The sequence below is a fragment of the Pinus tabuliformis genome, chromosome 1_1, assembly GCF_031772625.1.
Source record: "Pinus tabuliformis cultivar Carrire ecotype Pingquan chromosome 1_1, CPIR1, whole genome shotgun sequence".
In the NCBI taxonomy this organism is placed as follows: Eukaryota; Viridiplantae; Streptophyta; class Pinopsida; order Pinales; family Pinaceae; genus Pinus; species Pinus tabuliformis.
The window spans coordinates 935,567,164-935,590,806 of NC_142297.1; the positions used below are offsets into that span (position 1 = coordinate 935,567,164).

General features: G+C 36.5%; 2 protein-coding genes across 2 annotated transcripts; both read right to left on the reverse strand.

The window, feature by feature from the left end:
• Nucleotides 1-9,032: 9,032 nt before the first annotated feature.
• On the reverse strand, nucleotides 9,033-11,947 carry LOC149217535 (cysteine-rich receptor-like protein kinase 2). The gene is made up of 6 exons (XM_089390260.1): nucleotides 11,050-11,947; nucleotides 10,553-10,629; nucleotides 10,170-10,380; nucleotides 9,819-10,053; nucleotides 9,535-9,682; nucleotides 9,033-9,416 (listed from the first exon to the last, which is right to left on the reverse strand). The coding sequence occupies exons 1-6, from the start codon at nucleotides 11,945-11,947 to the stop codon at nucleotides 9,033-9,035; spliced, it is 1,953 nt and encodes a 650-aa protein (XP_089246386.1).
• A 12-nt stretch (nucleotides 11,948-11,959) lies between these two features.
• On the reverse strand, nucleotides 11,960-17,316 carry LOC149217536 (cysteine-rich receptor-like protein kinase 2). Its single transcript, XM_089390261.1, has 6 exons — nucleotides 16,251-17,316; nucleotides 15,940-16,065; nucleotides 15,690-15,829; nucleotides 15,370-15,580; nucleotides 15,028-15,253; nucleotides 11,960-12,080 (listed from the first exon to the last, which is right to left on the reverse strand). Exons 1-6 carry the CDS (start codon nucleotides 17,314-17,316, stop codon nucleotides 11,960-11,962), a joined length of 1,890 nt encoding a protein of 629 aa, XP_089246387.1.
• Nucleotides 17,317-23,643: the final 6,327 nt, after the last annotated feature.

Here is a 23,643-nt window from a genome sequence, read left to right on the forward strand (position 1 = left end):
GATGGTTAACTACAAAGACTCTCCCTACGAATCTGAAGAGAAGTATGGTGTTGGGAATCCTTCTGATTTGGCAGTTACATTGAGGAGATTGAAGGAAGAGATAAGGAGTTGTAAGGAAGATAATGACCGGATTATATAGGCACAAGAGAAGTAGGAATAAGTTAATGCTATAATTCTTCAGATTTTGTCAGACTTGCAGCGAAAAGGGCCACTTTAGATCATCCATCGATATGAGGATGGAACTAATGGGGCATATGGTAGTAGATATCCTGGTAGACATAAGTCGAATAGATATGACACAATGAGAGATGACAGGTTATTGGACACTCTGGATAGGAAGGGAAATGAGTACAAGTACTATTCTAGTTCTGGTTTTGATAGACATTGCCATCGTCATCGCTATCATCCTTATAGAAGGAATGATAGGGGATACTTTCTGGATGAATTCAAGAAATAAAAACCACCTACTTTTGATGGAAATGTGAAGAAGCCAAAAGATGCATAGGCTTGGATACTTGGGATGAACAAATGCTTTGAGTTACATGAGTACACAGATAACATGAAGGTCAGAATAACTATCTTCAACTTGAAAGGTAAAGCAAACATCTAGTGGGAAGATGTTAAGTGGGCTAGAGACATTAGGATAGATGACTTGAGTTGGTAGGAGTTCAAGAGGCTTTTCAGGAAAAAGTACTTGTCATAAAGATACTATGACAATAAGGCTAAGGAATTCTATGAGCTAAAGATGGGATCAATGATAGATGAAGAGTACATGACTAAGTTTCTGGAGCTACTAAGGTATGTAATGTATCTTACTAATGAGAAGGATAAATTTCAAAGGTTTTTTAGTGGTTTTCGATTAGAATTTAGAGATTGGATTAAGTATGATAAGCCTCGGTCACTTGAGGAAGTTAGTGGGAAACTAAAGCATTGCTATGAAAAATCAAAGTGTAAGAATGAATATCAACATGGATGGAAGGGAAAGGATAAAGGTAGAGGTAAATGGCAGCCTAAGAGAACAAGGCCTCAAAATACAGATGGGAAGGAAAATATGGCACTGCAAAGGAAGTTTAATGCAACTAGATGGGGACATGGGTCATAGCAACAACAACATAGAGGTGAGGGCACTGGTCAGTTGGAGTGTTAGACATGTGGTGAGGAACACCTTAGGAGAGATTGTACGCAACATCAAGGTGGAAGGCCTAAGATATACAGTGCACAAGAGGCACAAAATATTGGGGATGTTGGTCAGATTATTCCACATATCTATGCAGCATTGGACAATAGGTAGGCAGAACATCGAGAATCTATCATTGAGATGGACGGTAATCTTTTTGATCAAGTTATTTATGTTTTGGTTGAACTTGGATCTAATTATAACTATGTTAGTCCAAACTTTGTCGATAAGTGTGGTTTGAGTAAGGAATTGCATGCAGAGTCTTGGTTAGTGCAGTTGGCTATAGGTACAAAGAAGCAAGTTCGTCATTGGGTAAGATCTTGCGCATTTGATTTGAATGGTATGCCTATCGCAACATATCTAAATTTGTTACCTTTGGGATCATACAATATGTCATTGGGTATGGATTGGTTGTATCTTCATAGAACCAAGGTAGACTACTATGCCAAAGCCATTGAGTGTGTTGATGGAGATGGAGAACCAAGAGTATTATAGGGTAAGAAGAAAGACACATTAGTTAGGATGGTGACAAATGTGCAAGAAAAGCGTTGCCGTAGGAAAGGGTGCAAGATATTTGCAGTACATATTTCTAGTGATAAGGATAAGGAGGTTGAGGATGTAGATGTATTGAGCAGATACCCAAATTTACAATAGTTCAAGGATGTGTTTCCTAAGGACATTAAAGAGTTTCCACCTCATAGGGAGGTAGAAGTTTCTATTGAGTTAGTGCTTGGGGTAGCTCCAACATCGAAAGTACCTTACAGGATGAGCACACATGAGTTGGTTGAGTTAAAGTTGAAGTTGAAAGAAATGTTGGACAAGGGATACATTAGGCCAAGTATATCACATGGGGCACACCAGACTTGTTTGTGATGAAGTTACATTGTGCCCTCAAATTATGCATTGATTACAGGCAATTGAATAAAGTGACTATCAATAACAAGTACCCTTTTCCGAGGATTGATGACTTGTTCGATCAGCTGAAGGGAGTAGCGGTGTTCTCAAAGATTGACTTGAGGTCAAGATACCATTAGGTATGCATCAAAGAGGAGGACATTTACAAGACTGCGTTTAGGACCAGGTATGGGCATTATGAGTTTGTTGTTGTTCCATTTGGCTTAACTAATGCTCCAGCTACATTCATGTGTTTGATGAATAATCTATTGCGTCCATATTTGGGTAAGTTTTTTATTGTGTTCATTGATGATATACTAGTATATTCTAAAAATTAGGAAGATCATGTCGAGCATTTAGAATCAATGTTGACGTGTTTTAGGGAGCGTTAGTTGTATGCTAAGCTCAGCAAGTGTAGTTTCTTTCAGACTAAGGTACACTAGTTGGGGCATGTTGTCTCCAAGGAAGGAATTACAATAGATCCATAAAAGATAAGAGCCATCATGGAATGGGTAGCTCCTAAGAATGTGGATGAGGTGATATCCTTCATGGGTTTGGCAGGGTACTATGGAGGTTCATCAGGAACTTCTCACAGATTGCTTATCCTATCACATCATTGTAGAGGAAAGTTAAGAAGTTTGAATGGACTGAGGAGTGTGAGGCTAGTTTTGAGCAGCTTAAGAAGTTATTGACACATGAACTAGTACTACAAATTGCAGATCTAGATAAAGAGTTTGTAGTATGCATAAATGTTTGCAAGAGAGGACTTGTGGTGTACTTATGCCGGATGGATAGGTGGTATGCTATGATTCCTAGAAACTAAATGAGCATGAGAAGAACTACTCGACACATGATCTTGAGTCAACAATGATCATACATGAATTGAATATGTGGAGGCACTATCTTCTTGGAAGGAGGTTATACTGATGAGTGATCATATTGGGTTGAGGTATTCGTTTGACCAGTCGAATCTGAATTCCAGGCAAGCTAGATGGTTGGCCATGATCAACGAATTTGATTTCAAGATAAGGTACATAAAAGGTAAAGAGAATAGGGTGGAAGATTCTCTCAGTAGATGGGTATAGGTACATCACTTAGAAGTTATGAGATCATATGGGATGGACTTATAGGATAGGATTTTGCAAGTAGGTCATCAGGATGTCAAGTATATGGAGATTGTGCACAGGTTACAGCAGGGTGTTGGTATATGTACATGTGATATTACAGGTATAGGTATAGGTGCAGGTACAAGTATATGTAGTGGTACGGGTACAAGTGGCAGTACAAGTACAAGCATAGGTACAGGTGCACAGGGTATGGGTTATTGTCTTACAACAGACGGGTTGGTCAGGTTTTGAGACAAGATATATGTACTGGATAACAATGAGCTCAAGAAGGTGATATTGAGAGAGTTTCATGTGAAACCATATTCAGGTCACCCTGGTTATCAAAAGACACTAACAAAAGTGAAGATTTATTACTATTGGTCAAATTTGAAGAGGGATGTAGCAGAGTTAGTGGCCATGTGTTTCGACTGTCAACGAGTGAAAGAAGAATTTAAACATCCAAGTGGACTACTATAGTCGATCACGATTCCAAAGTGGAAATTGGAGGTCATTTCCATGGATTTCATAACAGGGCTGCCTAAGATAGTGAAGCAACATGATTCCATTATGGCCATCGTGGACATGTTAAAAAATGTTTCACACTTCATTCCGATGAAGTCTACGTTCTCAACTAGGGATGTGGCACATGTATTCATCAAAGATGTGGTTATACCACATGGTTTTCTAAAGAAGATTGCATCAGACAGAGATGTGAAATTCACTTCCAAGTTTTGGAAGGAGTTATTTGCAGTTTTCGGCACATAGTTGGCCTTCAGTAAAAATTATCATCCACAAAAAAATTGACAGACAGAGAGGATCAACAGGATATGAGAGGACATGTTGAGGATGTATGTGATGCATCAACAAAGGAAGTGGGAAGAGTATATCCCTTTGGTAGAGTTCACATACAACAACGGTTATCAAGAGTCATTGAGGATGAGTCATTTTGAGGCATTGTATGGGCGGAGTTGTAACACTCCCATCAGTTGGAGTGATCTGGTTAGCAGGGTATTGATTGGACTAGATATGTTGGTAGACATGGAATAATAAATGTAGGTGATCAAGAAGAATCTGAAGGCAACACAGGATAGGAAGAAGAGTTGTGCAGATAGGAACAGGTTGTTCAAGGAGTTCCAGGTTGGGGAACATGTTTACTTGCATCAAACTGAAGAAGATCTCCTTGTGGATTGGATCATGTTCTAAGATGGCACCATAGTTTTGTGGACCTTTTAGTATCATTGAGAGGATTAGGTCAGTAGCCTAATCGACTTGCACTGCCTGCGACAATGTGTTTTCCATGTATCATTGCTTAAGAAGTATGTTAAATATGTTGATCATGTGATTGACTGGTTTGTATTACTGGTGGATCCAGATGGAGAATTCCAGCTGGAGCCTCAGCGTATATTGCAGAAAAAAGTGTTCATGCTCCGAAACCAAGCAATCGAGCAAGTCAAAGTGCAATGGGAGCACTTTGGGCCCGATGAAGCTACATGGGAGATGGTCGATCAGATGCGGGCTATGTATCCTTCCTTGTTTTTTAGTTGACGAAAAGAAACTTCAATATGATGGTTTGGTATATGCTTTATGGTGGTGGTGGGTTGGTATATGCTTTATGATGGTTTGGTATATGTTATATGATGTTTTGATATATTCTTAGATATGTTGTTTAGTATATGTTTGGATATATGCTTGGGTATATGTTTTTGCTATATATTTTGGTAATGTTGCTATATGTACACATGTATATGGATGTAAATACCACCATGAGCTAGTAATAAAGCTCCATTATGTGGTATTATGATGGTTTGGTATATGTTATATGATGTTTTGATATATTCTTAGATATGTTGTTTAGTATATGTTTGGATATATGCTTGGGTATATGATTGGGTATATGTTTTTGCTATATATTTTGGTAATGTTGTTATATGTACACATGTATATGGATGTAAATACCACCATGAGCTAGTTATAAAGTTCCATTATGCGGTATGGGTGTTATGTCATTATAATTATGTTGTCATGTTATTATGATATTATGTAGTTATGTTATCATGATGTTATGATGTCATGTGGGTTGGTACTCAATAGTATGATCATTGTAAATACTGTAATGAACTATGTTATAAAGCTCCACTATGTGGTATGCTATCATATTGTCATGATGTTTTTCGTTTGAGAAGTTCTTTCATTGTAAATACTGCATCGAACTATGTTATAAAGCATCATGAGCAGTATGTCTTCTTTCAATGGTTTTCTTAGGTATATTGTGATTTAACACTGAGGACGGTATCCCTTGAGGGGGAGGGTTCTATAATAACCCTAGTGAAAATTCCATGTAATAGAAGTTAAAAACAATAACCACGGTTGATGGGACACTTATTCCAAGCTAAATGTTGGGCAAGACATCCTAGGGGGGTGTTCATTTGGTTGTTTATGGCTAAAGAAATTGGCAAAGGAAATGGCTAAGTCTTTGGAAAGGAAAAACAACATTTTTGGCACAATTATTTATGAAAATAATGGAAATTAGGAGAAAAATGAGGTGAAAGGTCATAGGTTGCATGTGAGGAGGAAAATGAAGAAAATATAGGCCTCATTCATGAAAAGGATTTTGAGGATCAGTTGGTAAGTTTTTTTCAGTTGAGTTTTGGAGCTCTCTCATTATTCTCTCTCTCTCTCATACTCTTGGACACTTAGAGTTTCTTGGAGCACTTTGGAACTAGAGAAAGAAATGAAAAGATGACAAGAGGAAGCAAAGATTAAGTAGGGAAAGGTAGGATCAAGCAGCTACAACAAGCTTCATTGTAGGTATCGACTTGCGTGTGTATTTTCATTTCTATATTTGGCATGCATGGGATCACATGTGTTTCTTTTCTACCATGGCATGGGTTTGGCAAGGTGTGAAAGTATTTTCAGCCTAACCTTTCCATTTCCTGATAGCTTTGATGAGATGGGTTCTCTCATTTGATTTATGTGGGATGGTCAGATTGGCTTCAAAGCTGAGTGGGGTGGATCTCCGAATTGAGAAACATATGGTGTAGCAGTCTGTAAATTGGACTAAGCATCATGAAGCCAATAACATAGTAACCCTTGAACTGGACTGTGGGTTGCGGTAAAGCCAGATTGTGTGCCTCGGTGGGCCTAACGGGATACACAGTAAAGCGAAGAGGTGGATTTTATCTCCGTTGGGCCTATTGATTCCGGGATGGGATACACGGTAAAGCCTAGAGATTATGTTTCAGTGTAGGGCCTAGTGATCCCTGGATCAGACCGTAGATGCACGGTAAAGCTTGAGAGACTAGGATGCACCCAAATTCCTCACGTATTAGGTGGAGAACTCTAGTGGAGAACACATTGATTGGTTTTTTCTCATGTGTTCTATGAGTCCCACATTCATGCTTGAAATATGGCACGGGGTGATTGGCTAAAGAGAGACTTGGCTCAGCCAATCTATGGTCACGTGGAACGTGGTAATCCCATCTCCAGTCGGTTCATTGCATTCATTAATGAGAAATTCATTCTGTTGGTTTTCATGTGTAAGTGTACTAATGTATATATGCATTTTGATGGCTGATATGTTTATGGCATTTCCATTCCTATTATGCTGGTTATATGTATATTTTGTGACAGCAACTGTGTGTGGATCTCAACATGTTTTTACTTGTATATGAATGGATAATGTATCTATGACTTGATAAATGATAAGCCAACAAATGACATGAGGAAACAATCGTTCATGGTGATTCTCAGATAAGTATGAGATCCCTAGACTTAATTTTGTTATTTACACTTGTAAGTTACATGTTAATGAAATGTTTTATGAAATTCCTGTCATGGCTAGTAGGCATCAGGATATGGTCTTGTTCATCTTTTTTATTTTGCATCATCATTTCCTTGTACTTTTACTGGTTTAAGTTATCATTCCATTTTGGGTAGTGTTTTTGCCTTTGGGCTTGAAAGAGTGGCTCAAATCCCAGGATTCTGGAAAACAGAGCATTAGCCTAGAGACTAATGAATTTGGCTAAGGGGTGGAGAGCGTTATAGCTCTCCTGGTTAGTTTCTAGGGTGCGTTACTCTAGCCCAAGTTGGTCAATACTTCAGCATGACCCAAGGGCAAGCTCTCTTTAGTGCTTGTTTGCTTCCTGTCGGTCTTGAGGCTGATGTTGGAGGTCTATGTGTTATGATTATGTCGATTCCACTACCTTAACGTCACATAGGATGTCTAATCCCATCATAGTAGCCTCTCGTCGCATGTTTACCTCAGTTGGATAGTTACTTGGGTAGATGTGGGAGGAAGGTGTTACATTGGATAAGATTGACAACACCAAAGTGGAAATCTGAGTATAGGCATGAAGTTTCTAGACTAGACACGGGTTCATGGTTGGACCAAAATTCTCGTTTATGATAGATCATATTTTCCGTTCGAACTTCATTGACCAAAAGATGAAACCAACATGTTTACATATGCTCCAAGTTAAAACCATCAAAAAAAGGCAGCAAGGCAGTTCAGTTATGCTCCAATGAAAACATGACCTTGCAAACTACAAACCGTACATTTGATTACTTGCAAAATAAGAACAATCAAGTCAATCCACTTGCATATGTCAAAGTTTTCTCTAACAAAGTTTTTTGCTTGGTCAAACTGTCCTGTAGGATCCTCTGGAAAATCCTGCAGATCAAATAAAAACAACATGATAGTTTATACCAAAAGATATAAAGCATAAATATCATACAAATGATATGCCTTATTTTTACCAATTATGCGTGTTGTCAACAATATGATAAAAATGCATCTAACAGCTACACTTACTTCTTCCCACTTCTTATTGAAGAAAACATCTGCAGTGACTCCTGCCTCAGTTATCAAAAGTAGGCCAACAAACAACATCTACTGTTATATGTTAAAGAAAACAAGTAAATACCCTGACAGCAGGATCAGTCATTGTAAATGTATATCAATCCACTGACAGAGCATAGGGCCCAAGGCCACACCTCAAAAACATATAGAACAAGCATAGAGACTTCTATAATATATAAGGGAACATCATTTGAATGTGGTCACAAAATAGGAAATACATTCATCATCACCTATGCAACTGACATAGAACCATTTCAAACATCCCTGGACACTAGCATTCATGTTTTGAAATCAAATGCATTTACATAATATAAGATTTCGAGGAATACATATGCTCCAAATTAAAACCATCAAAAAAAGGCAGCAAGGCAGTTCAGTTATGCTCCAATGCAAACATGACCTTGCAGGCTACAAACCGTACATTTGACTACCTACAAAATAAGAACAATCAAGTCAATCCACTTGCATATGTCAAAGTTTTCTCTAACAAAGTTTTTTACTTGGTCAAACTGTCCTGTAGGATCCTATGGAAAATCCTGCAGATCAAATAAAAACAACATGATAGTTTATACCAAAACATATAAAGCATAAATATCATATGAATGATATGCCTTACTTTTACCAATTATGAGCCATATGAGCCACCTTGAAAATAGTGAAAATAAATAAAAAAGATTAGAATAATGATAATCAACCCCTGCTACTAGATAATCAAACATCACATCTTATAATAAATCAGTATATCATGAAACTCTCAAACTCATCATAAGATAATTATGAAACCAAATCCAATGTTTGAACTGCTCAATTCTGTCAAAACCACTAACGCATTACAACATGAATGGAGATAAATATAATAGCAAGGCATTGCCTTCGCCTTATTTTTCACGTTGGCTCCATAATTCTCAATGAAAGATTACCACCTGCATAGTGGACTGATGCATTACAGCATGAATGGAGATAAATATAATAGCAAGGCATCGCCTTCGCCTTATTTTCACCTTGGCTCCATAATGCTCAATGAAATATTACCACCTGCATAGTGGACATTAGATGGTGCTGCTACTTCCAACGACGGAGTGTTGCTTGACATGTTGTTAGGGTGTCGCACAGGAGTAGTTGTCGCACATTCACCTTGGTGGGGTGGGGCTAATACACTCTGCTCATCTACGAAAGTAGGGCTTGTGGGCAAAGGAATATGTTCTTCCCCACCTGTCAACATCGACACCACCTGTGACATTGAAGGCATCAATGTTGCACCTGGTTGGGTGCACAGAAGACCAATTTTAATCACTCTATTCCCTTCCTCCCATGAGTAACTACCCTCCAAAGTGGGATCCACAACTTTTAATGCTCTCTCTGCGTTATATAGTCTCCACGTCTGCTAGTTGACCAATATCCACAAAGCCATAAAACATTGGTTAGCAAGGAATCATAGTTGTTGGACATTTTAGAAAATTTTTACTTTAAAGATGACGTGACGTCTACATGTGCCATACAGCTTCAGTGAGAAACTCCGTGTCTTGAGGTACACTGTAGTACTTCTTTCTTCCACTGATAATCTCGAGTAGAAGCACTCCAAAGCTAAATACATCTGCTTTCTTTGTCAACTGTCCATGTAAGGTGTATTCAGGCGCAATGTAACCACTGCACAATCAAATCTCCATCTCTTAACCCTCTTAAAATTATATGATCCTTTCTCTATTGTAATTGATTAATATCCCGTAATTTATTAAATAGAGTTTGGGACATCAAGAGATTGAATTGTAGAGAGACTTCTTACAAAGTTCCTGCAACCCTGGTGCTAACGTGGCTTTCATCTTCTACAACTAGTCTGGCTAAGCCAAAGTCTGCTATTTTGGGTTGGTATTTATTGTCTAGTAAGATATTGCTTGCTTTGATAAATCTGTGGATGATTCGAATCTCAGACTCCTCGTGAAGATAGGCAAGCCCGCGCGCAGTTCCAACAATGATTTCATACCTCTCTCTCCAATTAAGTAAATGTCGTTTTGTTGTATCTACGATTATTGCATCACAGATAGTAAAGGAATTAGAAATGTAAGTACACAAACTCAAACAATTGCAGGATTGAAGCAAAGATTAATTAGCAGTGAAAGAGAAAGTGAGAACAAACCGAATATAATCTTGTCGAGACTACTGTTGTGGAGGTATTCGTAAACTAGCAGCCTTTCTGATCTTTGAATAGAGCAACCAAGCAATCTCACTAGATTCCTGTGCTGAACACGAGTTATCAGATTTGCCTCATTCAGAAATTCGTTGTCTCCTTGCCTTAAACCTATATTCATCCGTTTAATTGCAACCTCTCTCCCGTCAGGTAGAACCCCCTAAAGATAAATGAATTCAAAATTATATTTTGTTCTCCATTATAACTGACTTGGACCTGCTACCATCTAGTATGTAATTCAATGGAAGGCAATGATCCTAGGCCCTTACCTTGAAGACGGATCCAAACCCTCATTCACCAAGTTTTTTTTCTGCTTTAAAATCAAAGGTAGCCTGTCTTAGAGTATCGTATTTGAAAATGAGTTCCATATTTGCTAGAGGAGGCGATAAGCTAACTTCTCCTTCCTCACCTGCAGAAGCAATTACAGGTGTCTATTTAAGTTAAGTAATGAAATAGGTGAAGAGTTCACCATATAGAAGCTAATAAGATCCATACTGAATGATTGAGAAATTTAGGAACCTTTGGTTTGCAAAATTCGTTCACAAAGTTTTGGGCGAAAGTGAAAGAGATCTATGGCTGCAATTAACCCAACCTAAGCAGCCACTGCTCCCAGAGTTATCCCAAGCACATTATTTTTTTTGGCTTCTGCCAATTTTCAGACAAAGCATCATGAATAAATTGGCCATCTTAAATTTCACCAAAATGTACAAAACTAGTTTATAACTTTATTCTTATCATTGTAAATATTGGGCATGTTAAATTTCCCAAAAATGTATGAAACTAGTTTATAACTTATTGTTATCATTGTAAAATATGTGAAGGATGATACCGGATGATGCAGCCGGTGGCGAGGAGATAGGAGCTATAACACGAAATGTAACCATTAAATTGGGCCTCATGTTTAATTTCACCAAAATGTACAAAACATCATTGTAGAATGTAAACGCGATGTGAAGGAACATACCAGATGATGGAGTCGGAGTCGATAAAAGTGGATAAATCTCGTAACGCAGATCGTAGCCCATAGTATGGAATTGTGCTCCGACTGTTCCGTTTCGACATGGCCATGGATTTGACTGATCAAATTTTATACTTGAGAGAGCAGATAAGCAAGACTTACAGCTCACTCGCGACAGATCTCTCCAAAACTGAGCTAAGCTATAGATCAGCCGCGAAGGCGAAGACGCCGCTGGGAATGCATATGCAGCAAAATGGTTGGCACTCCCCACGGCTGTTTCGCTAATATTCAAGAGCACGTTTAAAGCAGCAGACTCGAACTTCTCTGGATGGTCAGTGCTATATTGCTGGTTGCATGCACCAGCATAAGGCTGGATACCCTCAGCACTATAATTGTAAAAATAATGATCGTCATAACGTATGAAGCAGCCATCTAGTAGAATGAATCCAGAAGTACCATTTTGACATTCATCAAGAAGCATTGCTTTTACCGTCGATGTGCAGTATTGGTAGTCAGAGGAAGTTAAATCTCCCCTGCACTGGAGAAGCCCATAAACATAATCATTGTTGTTTTGCCCAGGCTCAACACTAGAGGTAGCGAATAGAGTCGTGGAAACGTTGAGCACCAATGATTCCAAAACCTGGTTGAGATGATGCTGGAAGGTACTACCATTTGAATACTGGCTCTCGTTCCCACAACTGTAGGCATCCGGAACAAATTGACCGACCGAGAGGTGCAGACACGTACATAGAGTGAAGATGAGTAGCATGCTTTTGCTTAATTATTTAATCTTCATCGCCATCGCAGCACAGGGCATGAGCTCAACGCTCTTCGATGTTGCTCCTATATTCCTGGGCATTGCAAAGCTTTTTACAAATGGAGCTGCTCGTATCTTGTCAGGCCTGGCAAAGTTCAACCGAACTTGACCTTTTATCATGGTTTTATTTATTTTCCCGGGTCCGAATTTGACTTTCACAATTTATTATTATTATTATTATTTTATTTAAATTTTTAACCAAACTAATTCACTTTTAACAATTTCTTTCTATTATTTTATTTAAATTTTTATTTGTTAAAAATTTGAGAAAACTGGTTTAAATTGAAAAATATTAATATTAAATTCTAAAAATCCAACCAAATTGTAAAATTCAAATATAATATAATAAATTACAGAGAATTTCATATTTTGATATGAGGTAAGCCTACATTGAAGGGGATCGTTGTTTCCATTATATTTGATGTATGGTAGGTATTTTTTTCATTTTATTAATTATGGCATGAAGACTGCGTTAGGTTAAACATAATTTGAATATTGCAAGTGGCATGGAGAGATAGAGGAAGACTCAAAGTTATAAGGAAAAAAATGATTATTTTAGCCAAGAGACCAGTGAACATTTTTTTCTCTTGTGAAGAGGATAGTGGCCAACTACCACAAATGCCCAGAGTTTCTGCTCAACAAATGTTATGATATACCGGTCAAGAGTCCAGCTTATTTTTATATATTTAAATTAAGTTTTAGCAACCAAAACACTCTAAACTTTTGTGGTTGGTTTAATTTTCTTTCAACCATATGAATAGCATTTTTTTTTATTCATATAGTTTTCATTTGACTTAATGTTAAAGCAGTTGAATATATATATATCTATATATATATATATATATATATATATATATATATATATATATATATATATATATATATATATATATAATACAATTTTAATAATAAATTAATAATACTATATAAATTAAACCATTAATAAATATCAATGAACATTAAAATACGTATTCATAACTATTTCCAATAAAACTCAATATAATAATTCCATAAAAGTAATGTAATAATTTAAACATAATTTAATAAAAATAATATTATAATTACAATAAAATTCAATATAAATAATCCAAAAAAATAATGTAATAATTTAAATATAATTCAATAAAAATAATATTATAAGTTCATTCATTATGCGTGCTGTCAACAAATTGCTAAAAATGCATATAACAGCCACACTTACTTCTTCCCGGTTCTTATTGAAGAAAACATCGGTAGTGATTCCTGCCTCAGTTATCAAAAGGAGGCCAACAGATAACATGTATTGTTATATGTTAAAGAAAACAATTAAATAACTTGACAGCAGGATCAGTCATTGTAAATGTATATCAATCCACTGAGAGAGCATAGGGCCCAAGCCCACACCTCAAAAACATATAGAACAAGCATAGAGCCTTCTACAATATATAAGGGAACAACGTTTGAATGTGGTCATGAAATAGGAAATACATTCATCATCACCTATGCAACTGACATAGAACCATTTCAAACATCCCTAGCCACTAGCATTCATGTTTTGAAATCAAATGCATTTACATAATATAAGATTTCGAGGAATACATATGGTCCAAGTTAAAACCATAAAAAAAAGGCAGCAAGGCAGTTCAATTATGCTCTAATGCAAACATGACCTTGCAGAATACAAACCGTACATTTGATTACCTGCAAAATAAGAACAATCAAGTCAATCCACTTGCATATGTTAAAATTTTCTCTAACAAAGGTTTTTTCTTGGTCAAACTATCCTGTAGGATCCTCTGGAAAATCCTGTAGATCAAATAAAAACAACATGATAGTTTATACCAAAACATATAAAACATAAATATCATATGAATGATATGCCTTATTTTTACCAATTATGAGCCATATGAGCCACCTTGGAAATAGTGAAAATAAATAAAAAAGATTAGAATAACGATAATCAACCCCTACTCCTAGATAGTCAAACATCAAATCCTATAATGAATCAGTATATCATGAAACTCTCAAACTCGTCATAAGATAATTATGAAACCAAATCCAGTGTTTGACCTACTCAATTCCGTCAAAATCACTGACGCGTTACAGCATGAATGGAGATAAATATAATAGCAAGGCATCGCCTTCGCCTTATTTTTCACGTTGGCTCCATAATTCTCAATGAAAGATTACCACCTGCATAGTGGACTGACGCATTACAACATGAATGGAGATAAATATAATAGCAAGGCATCGCCTTCACCTTATTTTCACCTTGGCTCCATAATGCTCAATGAAAGATTACCACCTGCATAGTGGACATTAGATGGTGCTGCTACTTCCAACGACGGAGAGTTGCATGACATGTTGTTAGGGTGTTGCATAGGACTAGTTGTCGCACGTTCAGCTTGGTGGGGTGGGGCTAATACACTCTACTCATCCACGAAAGTAGGGCTTGTGGGCGAAGGAATATGTTCTTCCCCACCTGTCAACATCGACACCACCTGTGACATTGAAGGCCTCAATGTTGCACCTGCTTGGGTGCACAAAAGACCAATTTTAATCACTCTATTCCCTTCTTCCCATGAGTAAATACCCTCCAATGTGGGATCCACAACTTCTAATGCTCTCTCTGCATTATATAGTCTCCACGTCTGCTAGTTGACCAATATCCACAAAACCATAAAACATTGGTTAGCAAGGAATCATAGTTGTTGGACATTTTAGATAATTTTCACTTTAAAGATGAGGTGAGGTCTACATGTGCCATACAACTTCAGTGAGAAACTCCGTGTCTTGAGGTACATTGTAGTACTTCTTTCTTCCTCTGATAATCTTGAGTAGAAGCACTCCAAAGCTGAATACATCTACTTTCTCTGTCAACTATCCGCGTAAGGCGTACTCAGGCGCAATGTAACCACTGCACAATCAAATCTCCATCTCTTAACCCTCCTAAAATTATATGATGCTTTCTCTATTGTAATTGATTAATATCCTGTAATTTATTAAATAGAGTTTGGGACATCAAGAGATTGAACTGTAGAGAGACTTCTTACAAAGTTCCTACAACCCTGGTGCTAACGTGGCTCTCATCTTCTGTAAATAGTCTGGCTAAGCCAAAGTCTGCTATTTTGGGTCGATATTTATTATCAAGTAAGATATTGCTTGCTTTGATATCTCTGTGGATGATTCGAATCTCAGACTCCTCGTGAAGATAGGCAAGCCCGCGCGCAGTTTCAACAATGATTTCATACCTCTCTAGTAAATGACGTTTTGTTGTATCTACAATTATTGCATCACAGACAGTAAAGGAATTAGCAATGTACGTACACAAACTCAAAAAATTCCAGGATTGAAGCAGAGATTAATTAGCAGTGAAAGAGCAAGCGAGAACAAACCGAATATAATCTTGTACAGATTATTGTTGTGGAGGTATTTGTAAACTAGCAGCCTTTCCGACCTTTGAACAGAGCAACCAAGCAATCTCACTAGATTCCTGTGCTGAACACGAGTTATCAGATTTGCCTCATTCACAAATTCGTTGTCTCCTTGCCTTGAACCCATATTTAGCTGTTTAATTGCAACCTCTCTCCCGTCAGGTAGAACCCCCTAGAGATCAATGAATTCAAAATTATATTTTTTTCTCCATTATAACTGACTTGGACCTACTACCAACTAGTATGTAATTCAATGGAAGGCAATGATCCTAGCCCCTTACCTTGAAGACGCATCCAAACCCTCCTTCACCAAGTTTGCTTTCTGCTTTAAAATCAGAGGTAGCCTGTCTTAGAGTATCGTATTTGAAAATGAGTTCCAGATTCGCTAGAGGAGGCGATAAGCTAACTTCTCCTTCCTCACCTGCGGAAGCAATTACAGGTGTCTATTTAAGTTAAGTAATGAAATAGGTGAAGAGTTCACCATATAGAAGCTAATAAGATCCACACTGAATGATTGAGCAATTAAGGAACCTCTGGTTCGCGAAATCCGTTTCCAAAGTTTTGCGCGAAAGCGAAAGAGACCTATGGCTGCAATTAACCCAACCGAAGCAGCCACTGCGCCCAGAGTTATCCCAAGCACATTATGTTTTTTGCCTTCTGCGAATTTTCACACAAAGCATCATGAATAAATTGGCCATCTTAAATTTCACCAAAATGTGCAAAACTAGTTTATAACTTTATTCTTATCATTGTAAAATATTGGGCATGTTAAGTTTCACCAAAATGTACGAAACTAGTTTATAACTTATTGTTATCATTGTAAAATATGTGAAGGATGATACCGGATGATGCAGCCAGTGGCAAGGGGATAGGAGCTGTAACATGAAATGTAACCATTAAATTGGGCCTCATATTTAATTTCACCAAAATGTACAAAACATCATTGTAGAATGTAAACGCTATGTGAAGGAACATACTAGATGATGGAGTCGGAGTCGATAAAAATGGATAAATCTCGAAACACAGATCGCAACCCATAGTATGGAATTGTGCTCCAACTGTTCCGTTTCGGCATGGCCATGGATTTGATTGATCAAATTTTATACTTGAGAGAGTAGATAAGCAAGACTTGCAGCTCGCTCGCGACAGATCTCTCCAACACTGGGCTAAGCTATAGATCAGCCGCGAAGGCGAAGATGCCGCTGGGAATGCATATGCAGCAAAAAGGTTGGTACTCCCCACGGCTGTTTCGCTAATATTCAAGAGCACGTTTAAAGCAGCAGACTCGAAATTCTCTAGCTGGTCAGTGCTATATTGTTGGTTGCATGCACCAGCATAAGGCTGGATACCCTCAGCACTATAATTGTAAAAATAATGATCGTCATAACGTATGAAGCAGCCATCTAGTAGAATGAATCCAAAAGTACCATTTTGAAATTTATCAAGAATAATTGCTTTTACCGTCAATGCGCAGTATTGGCAGTCAAAGGAAGTTAAATCTCCCCTGCACTGGAGAAGCCCATAAACAAAATCATTGCTATTTTGCCCAGGCTCAACACTAGAGGTAGTGAATAGAGTCGTGGAAATGTTGAGCACCAATGATTCTAAAACTTGGTTAAGATGATGCTGGAAGGGGCTACCATTTGTATACTGGTTCTTGTTCCCACAACCGTAGGCATCCGAAATAAATTGACTGACTAAGAGGTGTAGACACGTACATAGAGTGAAGATGAGTAGCATGCTTCTGCTTAATTCTTTAATCTTCATTGCCATCGCAGCACAGGGCATGAGCTCAACGCTCTTCGATGCTGCTCCTATATTCCTGGGCATTGCAAAGCTTTTTACGAATGGTGCTGCTCGTATCTTGTAAGGCCTGGAAAAGTTCAGCCGAACTTGACCTTTTATCATGGTTTTATTTATTTTCCCGGGTTCGAATTTGACTTTTACGATTTTTTTATTATTATTTTATTTAAATTTTTAACCAAACTAATTCACTTTTAACGATTTCTTTCTATTATTTTATTTAATTTTTACTTGTTAAAACTTTGAGAAAACTGGTTTAAATTGAAAAATATTAATATTAAATTCTAAAAATCCAACCAAATTGTAAAATTCCAATATAATATAATAAAGTACAAAGATTTTCATATTTTGATATGAGGTAAGCCTACACTGAAGGGGATCGTTGTTTCCATTATATTTAATGTATGGTAGGTATTTTTCTCATTTTATCAATTATGGCATGAAGACTGCATTAGGTTAAACATAATTTGAATATTGCAAGTGGCATGGGGAGATAGAGGAAGACTCAAAGTTATAAGGAAAAAAATGATTATTTTAGCCAAGAGATCAATGAACATTTCTTTCTCCTGTGAAGAGGATAGTGGCCAGCTACCACAAATGCCCAGAGTTTCTGCTAAACAAATGCTATGATATACTGGTTTTTTACTTGCAACTTTAATAGTTTTTTTTTGTTTTCAAGTGTCCAGCTTATTTTAATATATTTAAATTAAGTTTTAGCAACCAAAACACTCTAAACTTTTGTGGCTGGTTTAATTTCCTTTCAACCATATCAATAGCATTTGTTTTTTTATTCATATAGTTTTCATTTGACTTAATGTTAAAGCAACTGACTTTATATATATATATATATATATATATATTAATACAATTTTAATAATAAATTAATAATACTATATAAATTAAACCATTAATAAATATCAATGAACATTAAAATACCTATTCAGAACTATTTACAATAAAACTCAATATAATAATTCCATAAAAGTAATGTAATAATGCAAACATAATTAATAAGAATAATATTATAATTACAATAAAATTCAATATAATAAATCCAAAAAAATAATGTAATAATTTAAATATAATTCAATAAAAATAATATTATAAGTTCATTCATTATGTGTGCTGTCAACAAAAAGCTAAAAATGCATATAACTACACTTACTTCTTCTGAGTTCTTATTGAAGAAAACATCAGCAGTGATTCCTGCCTCAGTTATCAAAAGGAGGCAAACAAATAGCATGTACTGTTATATGTTAAAGAAAACAAGTAAATACCCTGATAGCATGATCAGTCATTGCAAATGTATATCAATCCACTGATAGAGCATAGGGCCCAAGGCCACACCTTAAAAACATATAGAATAAGCATAGAGCCTTCTACAATATATAAGGGAACAACATTTGAATGTGGTCACGAAATAGGAAATACATTCATCATCACCTGTGCAACTAACATAGAACCATTTCAAACATCCTTGGACACTAGCATTCATGTTTTGAAAACAAATGCATTTACATAATATAATATTTCGAGGAATACATATGCTCCAAGTTAAAACCATCAAAAAAAGGCAGCAAGGCAGTGCAGTTATGCTCCAATGCAAACATGACCTTGCAGACTACAAACCGTAAATTTGATTGCCTGCAAAATAAGAACAATCAAGTCAATCCACTTGCATATGTCACAGCCTATAATGAATCAGTATATCATGAAACTCTCAAACTCATTATAAGATAATTATGAAACCAAATCCAGTGTTTTACCTGCTCAATTCTGTCAAAACCACTAACGCATTACAGCATGAATGGAGATAAATATAATAGCAAGGCATCACCTTCGCCTTATTTTCACGTTGGCTCCATAATGCTCAATGAATGATTACCACCTGCATAGTGGACTGACGCATTACAGCATGAATGGAGATAAATATAATTGCAAGGCATCGCCTTCGCCTTATTTTCACCTTGGCTTCATAATGATCAATGAAAGATTACCACCTGCATAGTGGACATTAGATGGTGCTGCTACTTCCAATGACAGAGTGTTGCTTGACATGTTGTTAGGGTATTTCACAGGAGTAGTTGTCGCATGTTTAGCTTGGTGGCGTTGGGCTAATAAACTCTGCTCATCTACGAAAGTAGGGCTTGTGGGCGAAGGAATATGTTCTTCGCCACCTGTCACATTGACACCACCTGTGACATTGAAGGCCTCAATGTTGCACCTGCTTGGGTGCACAGAAGAGCAATTTTAATCATTCTATTCCCTTCTTCCCATGAGTAACTACCCTCCAATGTGGGATCCACAACTTCTATTGCTCTCTCTGCGTTATACAGTCTCCATGTCTGCTAATTGACCAATATCCACAAAACCATAAAACATTGGTTAGCAAGGAATCATAGTTGTTGGACATTTTAGAAAAATTTTACTTTAAAGATGAGGTGAAGTCTACATGTGCCATACAGCTTCAGTGAGAAACTCCGTGTCTTGAGGTACACTGTAGTACTTCTTTCTTCCACTGATAATCTCGAGTAGAATCAATCCAAAGCTGAATACATCTGCTATTTCTGTCAACTGTCCGTGTAAGGCGTACTCAAGCGCAATGTAACCATTGCACAATCAAATCTCCATCTCTTAAGCCTCTTAAAATTATATGATCTTTTCTCTATTGTAATTGATTAATATCCCGTAATTTATTAAATAGAGTTTGGGACATCAAGAGATTGAACTGTAGAGAGACTTATTACAAAGTTCCTGCAACCCTGGTGTTAATGTGGCTCTCATCTTCTGCAAATAGTCTAGCTAAGCCAAAGTCTGCTATTTTGGGTCGGTATTTATTGCCTAGTAAGATATTGCTTGCGTTGATATCTCTATGGATGATTTGAATCTTAGACTCCTCGTGAAGATAGGCAAGACCGCGCGCAGTTCCAACAATGATTTCATACCTCTCTCTCCAATTAAGTAAATGTCGTTTTGTTGTATCTATAATTATTGCATCACAGACAGTAAAGGAATTAGCAATGTATGTACAAAAAATCGAACAATTCCAGGATTGAAGCAGAGATTAATTAACAGTGAAAGAGCAAGTGAGAACAAACCGAATATAATCTTGTCGAGACTACTGTTGTGGAGGTATTCGTAAACTAGCAACCTTTCTGATCTTTGAACAAAGCAACCAAGCAATCTCACTAGATTCTTGTGCTGAACACGAGTTATCAGATTTGCCTCATTCAGAAATTCGTTGTCTCCTTGCCTTGAACATATATTCAGCCGTTTAATTGCAACCTCTCTCCTGTCGGGTAGAACCCCCTGGAGATCAATGAATTCAAAATTATATTTTGTTCTACATTATAACTAACTTGGACCTACTACCAGCTAGTATGTAATTCAATGGAAGGCAATGATCCTAGGCCCTTACCTTGAAGATGGATCCAAACCCTCCTTCACCAAGTTTGTTTTCTGCTTTAAAATCAAAGGTAGCCTGTCTTAGAGTATCGTATTTGAAAATGAGTTCCAGATTCACTAGAGGAGGCGATAAGCTAACTTCTACTTCCTCACCTGCGGAAGCAATTACAGGTTTCTATTTAAGTTAAGTAATGAAATAGGCGAAGAGTTCACCATATAGAAGCTAATAAGATCCACACTGAATGATTGAGCAATTTAGGAACCTCTAGTTCACGAAATCCGTTCCCAAAGTTTTGGGCGAAAGCAAAAGAGACCTATGGCTGCAATTAACCCAACCGAAGCAGCCACTGCGCCCAGAGTTATCCCAAGCACATTATGTTTTTTGCCTTCTGCCAATTTTCACACAAAGCATCACGAATAAATTGGCCATCTTAAATTTCACCAAAATGTACAAAACTGGTTTATAACTTTATTCTTATCATTGTAAAATATTAGGCATGTTAAATTTCACCAAAATGTAGGAAACTAGTTTATAACTTATTGTTATCATTGTAAAATATGTGAAGGATGATACCGGATGAAGCAGCCGGTGGCGAGGGGATAGGAGCTGTAACACGAAATGTAACCATTAAATTGGGCATCATGTTTAATTTCACCAAAATGTACAAAACATCATTGTAGAATGTAAACACTATGTGAAGGAACATACCAGATCATGGAGTTGGAGTCGATAAAAATGGATAAATCTCATAACGCAGATCGCAGCCCATAGTATGGAATTGTGCTCCAACCGTTTCATTTCGGCATGGCCATGGATTTGACTGATCAAATTTTATACTTGAGAGAGCAGATAAGCAATACTTGCAACTCGCTCGCGATAGATCTCTCCAACACTGGGCTAAGCTATAGATCAGCTGCGAAGGCGAAGACGCTGCTAGAAATGCATATGCAGCAAAAAGGTTGGCACTCCCCACGACTGTTTCGCTAATATTCAAGAGCACGTTTAAAGCAGCAGACTCGAACTTCTCTGGCTAGTCAGTGCTATATTGCTGGTTGCATGCACCAGCATAAGGTTGAATACCCTCAGCACTATAATTGTAAAAATAATGATCGTCATAACGTATGAAGCAGCCATCTAGTAGAATGAATCTAGAAGTACCGTTTTGACATTTATCAAGAAGCATTGCTTTTTCCGTCGATGCGCAGTGTTGGCAGTCAGAGGAAGTTAAGTCTCCCCTACACTGGAGAAGCCCATAAACAGAATCATTGTTGTTTTGCCCAGGCTAAACACTAGAGGTAGCGAATAGAGTCGTGGAAATGTTGAGCACCAATGATTCGAAAACCTGGTTAAGATGATGTTGGAAGGGGCTACCATTTGTACACTGGCTCTTGTTCCCACAACCGTAGGCATCCAGAACAACTTGACCAACCGAGAGGTGCAGACACGTACATAGAGTGAAGATGAGTAGCATGCTTTTACTTAATTGTTTAATCTTCATCGTCATCGCAGCACAGGGCATGAGCTCAACGCTCTTCGATGATGCTCCTATATTCCTGGGCATTGCAAAGCTTTTTACGAATGGAGCTGCTCGTATCTTGTCAGGCCTGGCAAAGTTCAGCCAAATTTGACCTTTTATCATGGTTTTATTTATTTTCCTGGGTTCGAATTTGACTTTTACGATTTTTTTTATTATTATTTTATTTAAATTTTTAACCAACTAATTCACTTTTAACGATTTCTTTCTATTATTTTATTTAAATTTTTATGTGTTAAAACTTTGAGAAAATTGGTTTAAATTGAAAAATATTAATATTAAATTCTAAAAATCCAACCAAATTGTAAAATTCCAATATAATATAATAAAGTACAGAGATTTTCATATTTTGATATGAGGTAAGCCTATGCTGAAGGGGATCGTTGTTTCCATTATATTTGATGTATGGTAGGTATATTTTTTATTTGATTAATTATGGCATGAAGACTGCCTTAGGTTAAACATAATTTGAATATTGCAAGTGGCATGGGGAGATAGAGGAAGACTCAAAGTTACAAGGAAAAAAATGATTATTTTAGCCAAGAGATCAGTGAACATTTTTTTCTCCTGTGAAGAGGATAGTTGTCAGCTACCACAAATGCCCAGAGTTTCTGCTCAACAAATGTTATGATATACTGGTTTTTTACTTGAAACTTTAATAGTTTTTTTTTTTTTTCCAATGTCCAGGTTATTTTAATATATTTAAATTAAGTTTTAGCAACCAAAACACTCTAAACTTTCATGGCTGGTTTAATTTCCTTTCAACCATATGAATAGCATTTTTTTTTATTCATATAGTTTTCATTTGACTTAATGTTAAAGCGGCCGACTTTATATGTATATGTATATGTATATGTATATGTATATGTATATATATATATATATATATATATATATATATATATATATATATATATATATATATATATATATATATATATATATATATATATATATATATATATATATATATATAGAGAGAGAGAGAGAGAGAGAGATAATACAATTTTAATAATAAATTAATAATACTATATAGATTAAACCATTAACAAATATCAATGAACATTAAAATACCTATTCAGAACTATTTACAATAAAACTCAATATAATAATTCCATAAATGTAATGTAATAATTTAAACATAATTTAATAAAAATAATATTATAATTACAATAAAATTCAATATAATAAATCCAAAAAAATAATGTAATAATTTAAATATAATTCAATAAAAATAATATTATAAGTTCATTCATTATGCGTGCTATCAACAAAATGCTAAAAATGCATATAACAGCTACACTTACTTCTTCCCAGTTCTTATTGAAGAAAACATCGGCAGTGATTCCTGCCTCAGTTATCAAAAGGAGGCCAACAGAAAGCATGTATTGTTATATGTTAAAGAAAACAAGTAAATACCCTGACAGCAGGATCAGTCATTGTAAATGTATATCAATCCACTGACAGAGCATAGGGCCCAAGGCCACACCTC